The sequence below is a fragment of the Peromyscus maniculatus genome, chromosome 12 (assembly GCF_049852395.1).
Source record: "Peromyscus maniculatus bairdii isolate BWxNUB_F1_BW_parent chromosome 12, HU_Pman_BW_mat_3.1, whole genome shotgun sequence".
Classification (NCBI taxonomy): domain Eukaryota; kingdom Metazoa; phylum Chordata; class Mammalia; order Rodentia; family Cricetidae; genus Peromyscus; species Peromyscus maniculatus.
In genome coordinates this window covers 66,609,113-66,625,026 of record NC_134863.1, presented here as the reverse complement: position 1 = coordinate 66,625,026, position 15,914 = coordinate 66,609,113, and the positions used below count along the sequence as shown (strand labels likewise).

Below are 15,914 nucleotides of genomic sequence, written 5' to 3'. Positions count from 1 at the left end.
TAGCAGGGGGTGTGGCTTCTGAAAAACAGAGCGGGTGAGGATGAAGTATAGAAGATAAAGGGACAGTTTTAGACACTGACGGTTTTCTTTTCCTTTTTTGGTTTTTCTTGAGACAGGGTTTCTCTGTGTAGCAGCCCTGGCTGTCCTAAAACACACTTTGCAGATGAAGATGGTCTTAAACTTACAGAGATCCACCTGCCTTTGCCTTCCAAGTGCAGGGATTAAAGGACTATGTCACCACCACCTGGCTAAAAGTGACATTCTTAATACTGACCCTTTTTAAATAAACAGCCCTAAGGGGAAACATACACACACACAAAACAAACAACAACAAAAAACCCAAACCAAATCAAAACAAACCATGAAGACATTTGGTAAATCTAAAAAAATAACACACCACAGTGTTCTTTCTCATCTTTCAAATAAAAAAAAAAAATAACAAAACCTTGGAGAGCTCACATACTTAGGAGGGAAGGTGTGAGACGGTGAAAGAGAATCAACTCAATGGCTTCCTGTTCCTTGAGCTGACCAGAACAGTAAAAATTCAGAACAAAGAAAAAACAGGGAAGAACAAAAAGCAAAAGGTAATACATGAATAAATAATTTTCAGAAAACACCAAAGAATTGGTTTAGTATTAAATAGAAAAATTAAAGCAAACAGAAAAATTAAAGGAAACACTTTTTAATAGTGGTCAACCCATTGTCTGAACTCTAAGGAAGAAATAAACCATTACCAGAAGCAACTGCACAGTCCCTGTTTCTGCTTTTCAAAATCCTTAATTTCTTGATTAAATTACTAACAGCAGATAAGACATACTATTGTAGTAAGTCAGATCAATTGTTCTGATTTTCTTTAATTATCTGCACTAAAAAGGGAAAAGGATTTTAAAATCTTACACACAAGCAGCCCCCAGAACACCAGGTTGTCATGATTCAGATAAGAAAACAAATCTGTTTAAAGAAACAAGATGCTGTAAAACATTACATTTTTTAAAGAGATGAAAATGTTAATAGTACCTTAAAGAACCCTGCTTCGGGACCACACCTGTCATACACACTCCTCGATTTACCTATCGCCATGATAATACCTTGCATACTGGGTGTCATCATGATCTGCCACAGAAATTGAAAGTAAGAGTAGTTTCTGAAAGGTTAACAGCAAAAAACAAAAACCCACAACAGAGTGAAAGGAATTATTTACATGCAACTTTAAAACCCCTATTCTCTACTGTTTACAAATCAAAGGATGCGTTTATAAAAGAGCGACTGTGTTCTGACGTACAAGCAGAAGCATCACTCAGTCATCTGTGCAGTGGTACAGCTGGCGGACAGGATGCCTTTGTACAAACTGCAAAAAGGCATCCTCTCTGAAGTTGAGAATTGTAGAACGGCTCCCCCTTCTGGACGAATTAGAAAAGTGAATGCTTTTCCAGGAGTGTTTAGGGAAAAGCACCAACTCTTAGTAAATGAATGAATGAACAGTACATCAAAACTGGAGAGCCTGTGAAGAACTCCATTTGAATGCCTAACCACTCCTGGGATAGGAACCTCTGTACAACTTTACAACCTGCCTATCTGTAAGCAACAGTGTTCCATCCGTACAGCTTATCTTAAAAAGTCTAAGGCACATGCACTGTTAAGCAAGGATGCCAACTACATCACAACACACAATTCTGTCAGTAACAGAAGCTTTCCCACGAAAGATAGTGTTGAGTAATCACAATTCTTTCACAAATGCCGAAATTAGCTCACACTGAAAACAAGCAATTAGGTGCTCCGTAATAAACTAGTACTGTTATTAAAATGATTGAGTTTGGATAATTTTCAAGAGCAAACACGGAACAATGTAACACGGTACTATTAATACTATTTATAATGTTAAAGAACTATTGTTCTCAAACTGGCTTATTCTTGGCTGTTTGTATTTAAAATATTCTGAAGTTAAGTATTATGAAGCTGTCTCACTGTAATTTCGACCCTATGGTCATTACCTCCAATTCATCAAAACTTACTCTCACTTTGACTCTGGATTATACATGGAGGGTTGCAGTGTGCCCACCACTCACTGGCTGCTTATACCAACCCTCAAATCCCCCTGCCAGTTCCCAGCTTTTAAATCTAGTCCTTCAGGAGACATACTTTCTCATATTGGCACAGTGATACCAATGCTTTATCACACTTGAAGTTTGATGATTATTCCTTACAAAATTGCAATTAAAACTTTGGAGGAATAAATGATATTTGGAAAAAAATATTTAACACACATTCAGTTCTTATCCACTGATACAAACACTAAAACATTGTGGTATCCAACAGATCTCTCTGCTCCTAAATCACTCCCACCTCCCTATCTCTGTCACTATTCAAAAACTGCTTATCTGGCCCTCTCTCCAACACAGAAAAGAACCATTTAAAGAGTTTCAAGAGAAAATACAGAAAAGGGATGGCAACACTCTAATGAACTAAAATATCTCAGTTTCAGTTGGATGAAAGAGAGCTTCACATGAGAAACAAAAGCGCCTGAAGGTCGTTGGCACAGCTAAGAAGATGAGACAATCAGAAGAGAAGTGGGAAGACCCGGCGTGGGGTGGGGTGGAAAAGAAAGCCCTGCTAGGCACTCAGGGATGCCCACCAGCCATGAGTCTAGAGAAGCAAAAACATCAATTGTCCATCTTGTAACCACGCTGTGGGGCTTTCTGTTCTGGTGGCAGGCAATGGTGGGCAAAGAAATTATACAAGGGAAACAGGTTAGGGAAAAAAATCAATTACTTTTAAATGCAAAATGTTTATTATGCAGTCGAGTGAATCTTACTGCAGTCTGTCAGCCTGAGAGTAAACTGAAGTTATTCCTGGATAATGAAGTTCCAGAAACAAAATGATTCTTTCATCTAGTCTCTAAGCGCACCTCTTCATGTTACATTTAATTTCCGAGCTCTGTTAGTAACTGGTAAGTTTCACAGCACAGGAGGCGAAGCTGAATGTTACGCAGCTTGCAGGCATGCCTACGGTGATGCTATGGTGATGCCTACAGCGATGCCTACGGGGTGAGTGCAGACGGTGCGCAGCACTGCAATCAAGGTACCTCGTCATCATACCCTCCCGCCTTTGACTCGGTCATGAACCGCCCTACATGAGGGAGCTCCACCTCTACAGCTTCCTGATTAGAAGGTGGTGGTGGGCTGGTGGCATTTTCTGGTTTCTGCGGAAGAAAATCATTGGTATGCACATTAGGAAAGACAACAACGGACGCATTCTCTTTACATGCACAGACTCATAATCTCTTTTAAAATACCCATATTTACTAGATATAAAATGAAACCACTTACAGGTAAACATCAAAGGCAAATGTATTAATCAAATTATAATATAAACTGTAGCCTTTCTCTTTGCACTCCAAATGAAATGTTTAAAGTAGCTTTTTCAAAAAATAAAAAAGACCAGCACCGCCTTTAACAGTAGTATTTACAGCAGAGAAAAAACAACCCTCGTTACTCCCCAAAAAACGTTCCTGCTATTTCTGTGAAAAGGAGATTAGGAGCTACTCTAAACCCAGCAGTTTGCAAGGGGAAAGCTTTCACAGAGTCCTATTTAACCGACAGGTTTATAACTTGCACGTCCTCTATACCTCAGTCAGCTGATGTCAAAAGCGCTAAAAGAACTGAGGCAGCTGGCTTCAGTCACTGCCATCTGTACCAGAACATTCTTTAGCAAAGATAAACATTAGTTCTAATTGAAATATGAATAACAATAACAAATTGTTATTTCTATTTGAAGTATAAGTAAATAATTATGTTTTAAATATTTTCCATCATTATTCAAATAGACCTTAACAATGAAAACACAAGAATGGCTAAGAACAGTATTTCTTTTTTTAAAGAAATGTTTCTTTTAAAGGTGTTATTTTTATAATATATTTAGGGTGCTCTACTTATCTGAATTCTCATCCTCTCAAAAGGAAATACCCACCCTGCATGGTTGCCTAGTATTTAACAGCTGTTATAAATGCCAGATATTGCCAAATTCATTGTGTTATTCTATCAAATTACTTTGAATAATTTATATTGCAATGGTTTTAAACCAGTCTTACTATCACACATATTTTATAGAGATGTGTTTGTTGTAATTAAGAATTATTAATACTTGTAGTATGAGAGATTATGCGAGGCTTCCATTCAGTGAAAGTAAGCCAGTAAGTTAGAATCCATGTTGGGACTTTCGTGATGAATTTCTTGCAAGCTAATCAATCTAAATGGCATCGTTTTAAAGAATGGGGGCTGAAGAGATGGCTTAGCAGAAAAGAACACATACGGCCCCTGCAGAGAAACTGAGTTCAAGTCCCAGCACCCATGTGTGGCATCTCCCATTCACCTCTAACTCAAACTCAAAGGGTCCAATGTGCTTTTCTGGATTCTGTGGACATTTGCACTCTCATGTGCACAAACCCATATGTAGAGACTCATATACATGTAATTAAAAATGAAATGAACCTTAAAAAATCATCAGAAAATACAAAGTTCAAGAAAATACCTACGGGTCCCTGTAAAACAACTAGCCGAGGGCAGGAACTTGAGGTAACAAAGACAAGCCCTCCTTGCTCCTGTGAGGTGTCAAAGCACAATGTTGATACTGCTAAGTGCTGGAAAAAGAGGTTTAACTGCTCGAATCAACCCAGACGGACTCAGAATAGTTTTCATAAAAAAGGAGTGAGGATGCACGAAAGTAAAATAAATGCTTATTTTTCATTTTCTATTATTTCAAGCCTCCTAGTGAGGCTTAACAATTAACAAAACCAAAACAATGGCTATAAAATTAGGAGGGTCCTCAGTTACCACCATAGAATTAATTAAAATAGTCCGAAACTCTGCCTGAATGATCTTGTAAAAATGTTCTCATAGAAGGGAGTGATAAAGTCTCAGAGCTTTAGATTTTACTTCTGACTAGAAATATAATCCAGAGTAAACTGTGTCTTTAGGTTTCAGTTTTCTTTCTTTCAGTAAAACTGAAGAGACTGTGGAGTAAATGAGTAGGCTTTGTTTTTGTTTTGAGAACAGGTATCACTTTTGAACATTTACATTACACCCTCTTTAATATAACAATTAAATACAGGGAATCTAGTCTAAGAAAACATGTAAAATGTGTAGAAACTTTTTTTATTATAATGGCCTGTTTATAATAATGTAAAAGTAGAAACAAATATACAATGGAATTGGGTAAGTATACAAAATTTCAGTTATTGAGTGGGAAAATATTCAGCAATTTTTTACTGAGTTTGTAACATGAGGAACTATTCTTTTTTTATCTTAAGAAATTTTTTTATTCATTTTACATACCAATCACAGATCCCCGCCTCTTCCCTCCTCTGCCCTTCCCGAGACTTCCCTCCCAACCCACCCCCCAGTCCCTTCTAAAAGGTAATGGGGAGTCAGCAGAGCCTGGTACATTCAGTTGAGGCAGGTCCAAGCCCCTCCTCCTGCATCAAGGCTGTGCCAGGTGTCCCACCATAGGTAGTGGGCTCCAAAAAGCCAGCTCATGCACCAGGGATGGATCCTGATCCTATTGCCAGGGGGTCCATTAAGCAGATCAAGCTACACAACTGTCTGGCTTATGTAGAGGGCCTAGTCCAGTCCCATGGCCTTGTAAGTTTAGGTGAATAAAAGAAGAGAGGTAAGACATACAATATCATGCTTCAACCATGCTAGCAATCTCGAAAATCTATTTAAAACAAAAGAAAAGGAGAAAAGCCCAAGTTGACAGTGACTGACCACTGGCGAATGACTAAAACCAGGCATAGTGATTCTTTCTTGCCATCGGCTTTCCACAGTCTTACATATCCTAAAGTGTTCACTTAGAAATCAAAGCAATTCTGCAAAGCAAGCTGCCTGGACATTTGGAGAATATTGATAGCTTAGCTTCTGCAATTCTTCGTTTTACAGGGAGTCATGCCTACTTAAGGTACTGAGTATTTGTGAAACACCTAGAGCTGAGGTGAAGGGACCAGCACCCCGATACCTGTTATCAAAACCAGACAAAACAAACAAATCCCACGATAACTACAGTCACTTCAAATTTACAGAAAGAAGGAAAACTGAAACTCAAATAAAAAGTTTACTCAAGATTGTATGTCTACTAAGAAGTGAAATTCATACACAAAAGTCAAAGAAATGCCTATCTAAAGCCTGAACTTTCTCATTGTAGTTTCTAATATATGTTAAGTAGAAATGAGAAAATATAACAAGAAATGGTTGCTAGGTTCCTAAGCAATGATGCTGAGTCCAAGGACCACAAGCTGTTGAGATAGCCAATGCTTACAAGTTCTTCAACAAGTTCAGATTTCTGAGACAATGGAGGCAATGGAGGCGCTACTTAACAAGACAATCAATGTGGAATACAATTAGCTTTCTCATCACATTCTCTTGTCTCTCTTCCTTTTTCAAGTAGATAAGAGGCAGTACATTGCTAATTTATAAGATGATGCCCACACCAAGACATCTAAGTCATGCAAACTTGTATGATGACATGTGTGAGCTAAAACATTTATGATTAGCTGAACTAAAATGAAACATAATTCCACATTACACTAAAGTATGTTTTTGGTTTTCTAAGCCAAGCTAAAAGCAAGACATACCTTAGCCTTTAATAACTCAAGGGGCCAATTTACAAAGACCTAATTTAAAATTTTATAACTATGAAGGTGTTTCCCCATATCCACTGTCTGTCCTTGTTCCCAGGTTATCGTGATCCCCTTTTCAGACTCATGAAGCAAAATACTTTCCAAGAAAAGCTTTAGAGTTACCAGTCTTAAATTCATTTACAGATTCTAAGACATTTGTAGAACTTATAGTCATAAAACAAAATAGATTTAAATTAATTTTCATATTAGAAAGGTTGTAATATATTTTCAAGCTGGAAGTGAAAGTAAAAGAATTTCTGGTTATTATTTAGTTCATTACAACACAGCTAGTAGAATGTCTTAATTATTGGGAATTTTGGTTAATCGGGGTCTTAATTTAGCAGGCTATTGTTGAGACTGACATGACCTCTGAAGTACCTGACTTGCTTTAGTTCTCTACAAAGACGATCTTCACATCCTAAAGGAACTCCCATAAAGCCTGCATTGGGGCTGGTTATATTCACTTCTAAAATTGGGGTGGGGTGACCACAGGACATTGTGGTTTTGCAGTACAAAATTGCCACGTGTTTTCCAAACTCATACTCACTGATGGCGTAACCCCATATTTCTGGGCTCAATTTGCTCCCATAAAACAAACTGTAAACTACACGACTCTGAGATGACAGTGACAATTTGTGCCCAGGACACTCACAAACTGCACATCATATTCATTTTATAATAATACTCTCACTTCTTGTTAAACCCTTTCCACAGAACAATGACAACTCTCTTAAATCCTAATTATTCCAGGGTTTGCAGATCACAGACCGGGAAAGAGGGGAACATGAAAACTGCCATTTAGCTTTATACTTCTCTTTAAATTCCAACTCAAATGGCCAATTGGGTCTGTGACCACTGAGTCTTCTTATTTTTCTGACAGGAAAATAGAAGCTCAGGAGAGAATTGTATTGAAAATGTAAGCTGAGGAAGTGGCAGCCCATGCTCCCAGATCATGTCACAGCAGAGCCAGAGCACCCCCTGACTCCCAGTCAGGGTGCTTTTCCACTACACTGTGGGAATGCTGTGTTCCAGGAGCCACCCTAAATGTTCTTACCGACTGCAAAACTGTCTCAGGACCTTTATCTTCATGCTCATGTGATGCTTTGGCAATCACTCGGATGGTGTCTTCTTTCCAGTGCTTTGAGAAGTCACTTCTTGATGGCTGATCTAAATAGTCTGATCCTCCTGCTTGTGCTTCAAGAGAAAGGAATAATTATACATCTACCATAGACCACAAGACTCTATATGAAGACCAAGAGCTTATTTCTAATTCAGAAGTTAGACAATAACCAAGTTAAGTCTGTGCTGTCAAATGTGAGCTTCAATGTATTGCGAGAACTTACCAACAAAAAGTAACCAAAAAGAAAAAAGAAAAGAAAAAAAACAAAGCCACCCAATTAAATGTTTTCCCTTATAGAAGTTGCTGTGGTCATGGTGTCTCTTCACATCAATAGAATCCCTAAGACACTAATGATTTTTTATTTAAATATCTTTATTGAAATGTCAGTAAGTGGATCCTTCATTGATTACTGAGAAAAGCTTGCAAGGAGGAAAGAGAAAATCCCATTGCTAGAGTATTTGAACAGAGTTTCCTTCATTATCAATACTATTCATTCATAATCCTAGGGCACACCCAAGAGACTGACATGCCAGGTCTCTTTAAGATTCTAAAATACTATAGCAGATTAAACAAATTACTTACGTTGAAAACTATGAAGACAAACAAGAAGGTGGCACAAGCACTAAATTTTCTCTATTAATAATGAGATAAACAACTGTCCTGAAATATTAGCCTTACTCAATTATGACACGTAAACTCCTCTGAAACAGAGCATACGTTTTGTGGTGTTAATCTACATTCTGCCACATGGCATTACTTCTCTTTCTTCTTGCACCTCCTGTTTCCTTTCCATGTCTTCACACAGTGTAAAGGAATATTCTGCATGTATTTAAATTAAAATATCGTTACCGTGGACTTGGGCTCACACCTGTAACTCTAGCACTGAGAAGAAGAGGAAAGAGAACTCCTTATAGTCCTGGGCAAAAGTTCTTCACAACTGAAAATAATTTAGGAAGGCTCTAGAGTATGCTCTTTACAAATCTCCTGATAATTCTGAGGCATACATCTTACTCCTTATAGCTATAGACTTTTATCTAACCCAGGATCCGAAAGCAGGGAAGAGTATTTCCTGAATTACTATTGCATTGATTTTATTATTAGTCCACAAAAGTATCTGATTCCTCACAATGTGGGTAGCATAGTCAGATTCAAAGTGAAGCACAGCAAGAAACTAATTTATAGGTAGAAAATGTTGTCAAAGTGCTTAGCAAATATATCACAAGGTTTGATAAATTTATGTAAATGTAACAGGAAAAAAACCCTCTCTGGCTGGACTTTTCTATAAAATCAGACTTACAGGTTCAAAATAAGGGAAGAAGAATAAGATCTGGTAGAAAGTAAATGTCCCTGGTAATGTCCTGTTCTCATACAGCAGGGACTAGGTGCTATCCTTTTTTATATCTACATCATTAGTTTAATGAACACTATGTAGTATATGTCCTTTGAATGCTTTCCAAATTTAATTTTTCTTTGTGGAAATTTCAATACTGGCTTTGCTAGTTTTCATTCTTAGTAAAAGACAATGGCAATTTTTTAAAAATTACTCTGATAATTTAAGACATGAATATAATGTGTTTAAATCTTTTCCAACCGTATTTAAATCTTTTCCAACCCATCCCTTTTCTTAACCCACTATGTCCAATTAATGCTGTCCAAAGCACATGGGCCTTGAGCTCCATCCACTAGAGAATGGACAGCATCCCACAGACTGACAAATCTTAAAATACAACAAAGTAATGCCCCTTGCGGTTATGGAGTAACTTGAAGTGTAACTCAACGTCCTACAGCTGAGTTTAGAGACCTGGAAATACAAAGACTCAAGAGTTCCCCAATTGTTTGCTCACAGCCAGCGTAACATTGCTCTCTCAAGGCTGTGTCTAGGGAGTGCTTGACTACATTCTTAGAATGGAGAAGATGATCTCTCTCTCTAGGAATTCTCTTTATCTCTGTCAGCGTGCATGTGGTGAGTATGGCTCCTAGGAAGTCAAGGTAATAAATCTCTTTTTTTCCCTTGTGTATCACTGGTTCTTTGATTACTTTTCTAGGACTGGTTCGCTAGTCCCTTTTTGCCCCTTCACCCTGTTCTTCATAGCTCTCACATGTAGGGAACTTTCCTACAATAGTGACATTGCTGTCAGTATTTATGACTTTGGCCATTTTTTAAGATCTTTTGACTATCCCAAAGACTTTATGAATCCTTTCAAGATCACTCCAATCTATTTTCACTGCCAAGTTTTTATAACCCATCTTAGGTTGTACTAAATTTTTAATTTGCTTATTAATGTGATTTATATCAAGATTTTTTTATGAGTCTTTTATTGATCCTTAAAAATGTTTTCCATAAACCATTTCTTCTGCCTGGACACATTTCATTCCCAAAATAATCCTGGGTACAAGTTTCAAGACACAAATCAGCTGGCTTATCTTGAAAAACGTCTTTATTGATAGGCAGAACTCTCCCAAGTGTGTATATTGAGTCCACAGTCCATTTATAGAAGGTTATAGGCATTACATTTAATATGTTGTAATATAATAGACTATAGGTTTATCTTGATTTCCTGAGAAATTAAAATACCTGAAATATATAAATATTTATGTCAGTTGTTTTAGTCTAACCAGAGAAAGTGGTTCTGGATGACACTCAGTCAAAATTATTTAATGTTATCCATAAAGTTTTTTAAATCAGATTTCTACATACAAGGAAACCTTGGCCCCATGAACTATAACAGATTTGACTGTGTTCATCAAAAAGTTATTCTTACTCTGAGGTGCTTAATATTCAGAAGCTCTTGGCCTGATAGTTAGACCAGGGTCTGGCCAGATTCTTTGCTTTGCCATTAGTGTGCTAAGCTCACTATTGTGCACTATTAGTGTGCTAAGCTCACTATTCTGTCGGCCATTCTTCTTGCTGTATGGTGAAAAGAAACTGGAAAACCCAGGAGAACACTTTCTTGGCAAATTTCTGTTAAGTCCTAAGTATAAAGCCTAAGATACCTGTAAGAAATCTTACAGAAAGAGATGCACTGTCTAGTTGTAAGTGGCCTAGGACTGTCTCTACCCTGTCCTTTATAGGAGCATGGGACATATAGTCCCAATCAGGAAATAGTTAGGTACAGAGGGAATTAACGTCTTTTAATTCTCTCCTTCCTTGCTACTAATGCTTTAAGCAGTCTCAATTCTAGTTTTTCTTATAGTGAGAATCACCTCTGTCATCACAGGAAGTTCTTACTGGAATTATTTTATCTTTTGTAGAAACTGGGTATTGATCTTATTGCCCTGCTACTGAGCTATGTTCCCAACCCTATTTTGTAATCTCAATTTAAAAAAAGAAAAGAACCCGAATTAACGTTGCTATCCCAGTATTATAAAGTAAATGTGGGTATCTGGAGCGCTCTTTCTCAATAGCCCCAGTAAGTCCATTTACATCTTTCCTCATCACAGCTATCCTGCTTCCCGCCAAGAGGACAGCCACTGGCTCAAAGCAGGCAGAGGAATCTGAGCGATCATCTTGAAAAGGGTAATGATGTGCAGTGCTGTCGGCCAAGGAGCAAGGAAGCTCTGACCGGTGGGTACAGCGAGTGCCAGACCTTCACTAAATTCTATTGCTCCTTTATATGCGATCATAGTTACAGTTCATGCTTTGATTTCTTATACATGTGCCAGTTTTCATGGACTATATACCATTTTTAGCTTGGAAAATCGTTTTAAATACTTAGTTTTGACTAACATTTTTGTCTTTTTTGTTTGTTTGTTTTTCGAGATAGGGTTTCTTTGTGTAGCTTTGCGCCTTTCCTGGATCTCGCTCTGTAGACCAGGCTGGCCTCGAACTCACAAAGATCCGCCTGCCTCTGCCTCCCGAGTGCTGGGATTAAAGGCGTGCACCACCACCGCCTGGCAACATTTTTGTCTTTAAAAAAAAAAAATTGGGTAATGAGCACATGGCCCAACAACTGAGCATATCCGTGAGCATATCTTATAATAAAACACAATAGTAATCAATGTTATAATTTGATAATAAAATACAATACAAATGGACAAACCTGTAGCAGCAGAACACTCCGCCTCCCTCAGCTTTTGAGCAGCTAGAAGCTTCTCTTGCAATGCTCTCTGGGCGAGCTGGGTATCCCATTCTTGTAGTTCTTTCTCAAATCGCTGGTTGTCTTCCTCAACGAAATCTCTCAAATCTGGTGGTAACGTTTCTATTCCAACAAGGGCCTGCCCAGTCTCTTTATTAAACTCCTCTGCAAATCATATTTCAAAAACTACTATAAAATTAAGGATTAAAGGGGAAATGCAAAGCTCAAAATAGAATGCATTTCAAATGGACTATAAACTGCAGACTATTAGTTATTACATGTAGTTATAGCAAACAATATTGACTATTAGTTATTACATGTAGTTATAGCAAACAATATTACCCGCATTTTCTTTAAAAGTCAAAAAGTGCTCAAACAATGGCATGATTATTTGAAAATGACCTAAGGGATCTGACAATAACACAAACTTCTAGAGTCTCAAGAGTGACGATGAGACACAATATAGGATTAAGATCTTTTGTGACTCTAACACTGACGTAATATCATTTTTGCTGATATAAGAAATCATCTCCAATCTCCAATTAGGCAGAAAGCAGCCTTTTCATAGAAGTAAGAAGCAATCCATGACTTTGTTAGGCTCTATCTACAGAGAACAGAAACTGTTTTTCATGTTAAAGAGTTAACTCTAACACAAAAGCACGTAAACTTACGAAGCTTACCAATGCAGGAAGATGTTCTGAAACAACGTGTAACTACTACTTAAATAGTCAACTCACACTATACATAAAATATAAACTCTATCTAGTTAGAAACGGACAGCCTGGGCAGGGGACAGCAGGAAGTTGACCACATCTCTTCAGAGCCTTTACTGGGTGCTCTCTTTATGCAAAGCCCACATTAGAGTAACAGATATGAGAAGACTCCCAGGGACTTGGGCTCTGAGCCAAGCCGATTACAGTGTGCAAGGCTAGCCACACACACAAAACTGTCCAATGGAAGAAATCTGCTTGAGACCACGTGAACAAACGGTTTGGGAAAGTTACAAAAAACTTTGCAAGAGGAGATGATGTGAAGTTCAAATGTCAGTAAAGTAGCTAAATAGTTCAAAATGGGCAGTGATGAGTGAAACTGGAGGAAATGTCCAAGCCAGAAAACACAAGCCTTCTGTGCTAGGCTGGGCGGTCAAATGTCAGCTAATGTGTTGATGCAGTAACCAAAGAGCTCTCACCTATGGAGGAAAACAGATTTCCATTTACTATTTAGCTCTGAGTACAATATGACTGCATGGGTCCCATTGCCGAAGTCTAACTAACTTAAGGTTGTATTACTTCCTCAATCCAGCTTCTCACATCTGTCACCAAGGAATACTTCTTATCATATTCTCCACCCTCTGCATGAATTCATCACACAGCCAAACAGTCACAGCAAGTTCTTTATTCAAATATCCGTCACTCTGGGGCTGAGCAGTTAAAAGCACTTGCTGTTCCTGAGGACCTGGGTACAGTCCCCAGCACCCACATGGTGGCTCACAGCAACCGTCTATAACTCCAGTTCTAGGGGATCCACTCTGTCTTCTGGTGGGCACACAGACACCAGGCTCTGACACAGTGCCCTTTCATACATGCAGGTAAAACACTCCTACGTAGAAATAAACACGTAATCTCTAAGTAATAGTAACAGTGATGATACAGCATCTTACCTTGTATTAAGAATTGTGCCTTGTCATTTATGTACATTAAACAGTATGCACTGGCATTTCTATAACCACCAAAGGAGTCCCTTACTAGTTCTTCCCATGATGACTTGGTCACGGCAATATCATTGTATTTCATCCATCTGCTTTCACGATGGTCAAAAATGTATGCCCAGTAGTGCCCGGCATTAGCCTGGCCTTCGTGAACTAGGACAGCATGGAGCCGATAAGGGACCTAACATGGAAAGAAAAACAAAGTTGAACTTCAAGTGTACAGTCTTTTATATTCTATTCCAAGGAAATCTGAAAACTGCCTATTTGAGGAAAACTGGGTGGGTGGGGCACATTTTCTAAATAGTATTCAAGTTTTTGAGGAAAACAACAGAACAAACAATCATGCAAATTATCTGGGAGCAGGATCTACAGAAGTTAAATGAAGTAAAATATATCTAAAACGTGTAAGTAACCGAAAATATGCCTGTGTGTGCTAGTGGGGGGCCTACTTTCCATGTAGCCCTCCTTGACCTGAAACCCACAGAGAGCCATGTGCCTCAACATCCTGGGTGCTGGCTTTAAAGGTGTGTGCTACAACTCCTAGCTAGAAGTTCAAGTTTAACTGAGCTTCAGAGTTCTCCTAAAATTATGTATCTTTAAATGGTCATGCTTTCTCCCAATGGAGGTAATTTTTTTAATTAAGATGTTTGGAAAATGGTTTGTAAATTTTTTTTTTTTTTTTTTTGTAAAGTAAGCTAGGTACAGCATGAAGGAAATGTGTTAAAAATGTTATCAGAAATTCTCTCCTGTTAGTTTATGCTATAATACCAAATATACCGCATATTATAATAAGATATCTCCCAGTTGTATGACAAAACATGTAATGGGAACTAGTATAAGATAAACAAGATGAAGGTGAGAGGATGGAAGGATAGCCCAACAGTCAAAAGCACTGGTTGCTCCTCCAGAGGACCTGACTTTTTTTCTCAGCACACATGTGCAGCAGTTCACAACTGTCTGTGACTCCAGCTCTAAAGTTATTCAACACCTTTGGCCTCCAAAGGCACCAAAATATACACAAACAAACACATAATTAAAAACAAATCTTTAAAAACAATATAAAGATGGGTTAATGTATGTCAGCAGTTCTAACAATGACGGTAGTTCAGCATTCACTTACTTGGATCATGGATTTGTCAGAGTACATAAGTTCAATGGTTCGATGGATTCTGGATATGCTTTCCTGTAGATCTATAAACAGAAGATGTGGCTTAATGGATGACAAATGTCACGTGGGTTTCTACTGAGAGTAAGAAGAGAAGGACCTAGGTTCTCTCGTAATTACACTAGAGAAGAAGAAAGGTTTCCTAAACTATTCTTTAAAATGTTACCATTGGAGTCTGTGTGAAGTCAGATGCTATTCAGCACAGAGATACAGTTAAAAATACAAAAATAGGACTCATCTAGGAAGTATGAAGAGACCAGGCAATCAAACCACACTCAAACCTCCAGAAAGCTTTCAAGGAACGTTACCACTCACCACCCCATACATAGCACTGGAGACTTTTTAGAAAAAAATCCACCATGTGTTTGTGAACACATAAGTGACTGCAACAGTAAAATAACCAAAGGAAATAGAGCGTAGTTAAGAACTGCAGAAAAGAATCCCATAAAACTCTTTAAAGACTGGGTGTCCTCAGCTACATTTCTCCTAATTTCAAAATCGGGATAACAGAAGTAACTATATCAATACATTAAAATATCATATAATCACAATATAGTACTAATTGGTTGATGAGCACCAAAAAGGAGTCAGAAAAGACTACTAGAAGATATTAGTAACTTCACACTCTGGGAAGACCTACTCTAGCCTGATAGAAAATCAAGAAACCATAAAGGAAAAACATAAAATCAACCCCCTCCAAACACCTAAAACTTTAATCAATGTTACAAAAAAAAAAAAAAAAGAGGGCTGCAGAGATGACTCGTTGGTTAAGAGCACTGATTGCTCTTTCAGAAGACCTGGGTTCAATTCCCAGCACCCCCATGACAAATCCTAGGGGGATCTGATGCCCACTTTTGGTCTCCAGAGGCACTGCCCACAAGTGATGCATCAAAATACATGGAAGCAAAACACCCACACACAAGAAATGAAAAATGAGAGAAAAATAACCAGTAATGCCAAACAAAAACCAGCATAAAGATCAAATGACAAACTGGGAAAATACTACCTATAGCATGCACTGTGGGCAAAAAGATTAATGTCTCAAATAGAGTACACCATCTTTTTTTTTGGGGGGGGGGGTTTCGAGACAGGGTTTCTCTGTGTAGCTTTGCGCCTTTCCTGGAGCTCACTTGGTAGCCCAGGCTGGCCTCGAACTCACAGAGATCCGCCTGGCT

The 15,914-nt window shown here is 38.2% G+C and overlaps 1 protein-coding gene across 5 annotated transcripts in view; it reads right to left on the bottom strand.

Moving 5' to 3' along the window:
• The window catches only part of Usp25 (ubiquitin specific peptidase 25), a 110,620-nt gene that overhangs the window by 18,594 nt on the left and 76,112 nt on the right, over positions 1-15,914 (bottom strand). For 3 of the 5 annotated variants that reach the window (XM_042259496.2, XM_006983594.4, XM_076549121.1), the window contains 4 exons: positions 14,695-14,765; positions 13,527-13,755; positions 11,831-12,031; positions 7,725-7,864 (listed from right to left, as the gene is read on the bottom strand). In XM_042259496.2, coding sequence (XP_042115430.1) covers positions 7,725-7,864; positions 11,831-12,031; positions 13,527-13,755; positions 14,695-14,765 — 641 coding nt within the window. Of the gene's footprint in view, positions 1-1,017; positions 1,114-3,082; positions 3,200-7,724; positions 7,865-11,830; positions 12,032-13,526; positions 13,756-14,694; positions 14,766-15,914 lie in introns of all 5 variants that reach the window. The other 2 variants (XM_042259495.2, XM_006983593.4) reach the window with 1 other exon arrangement.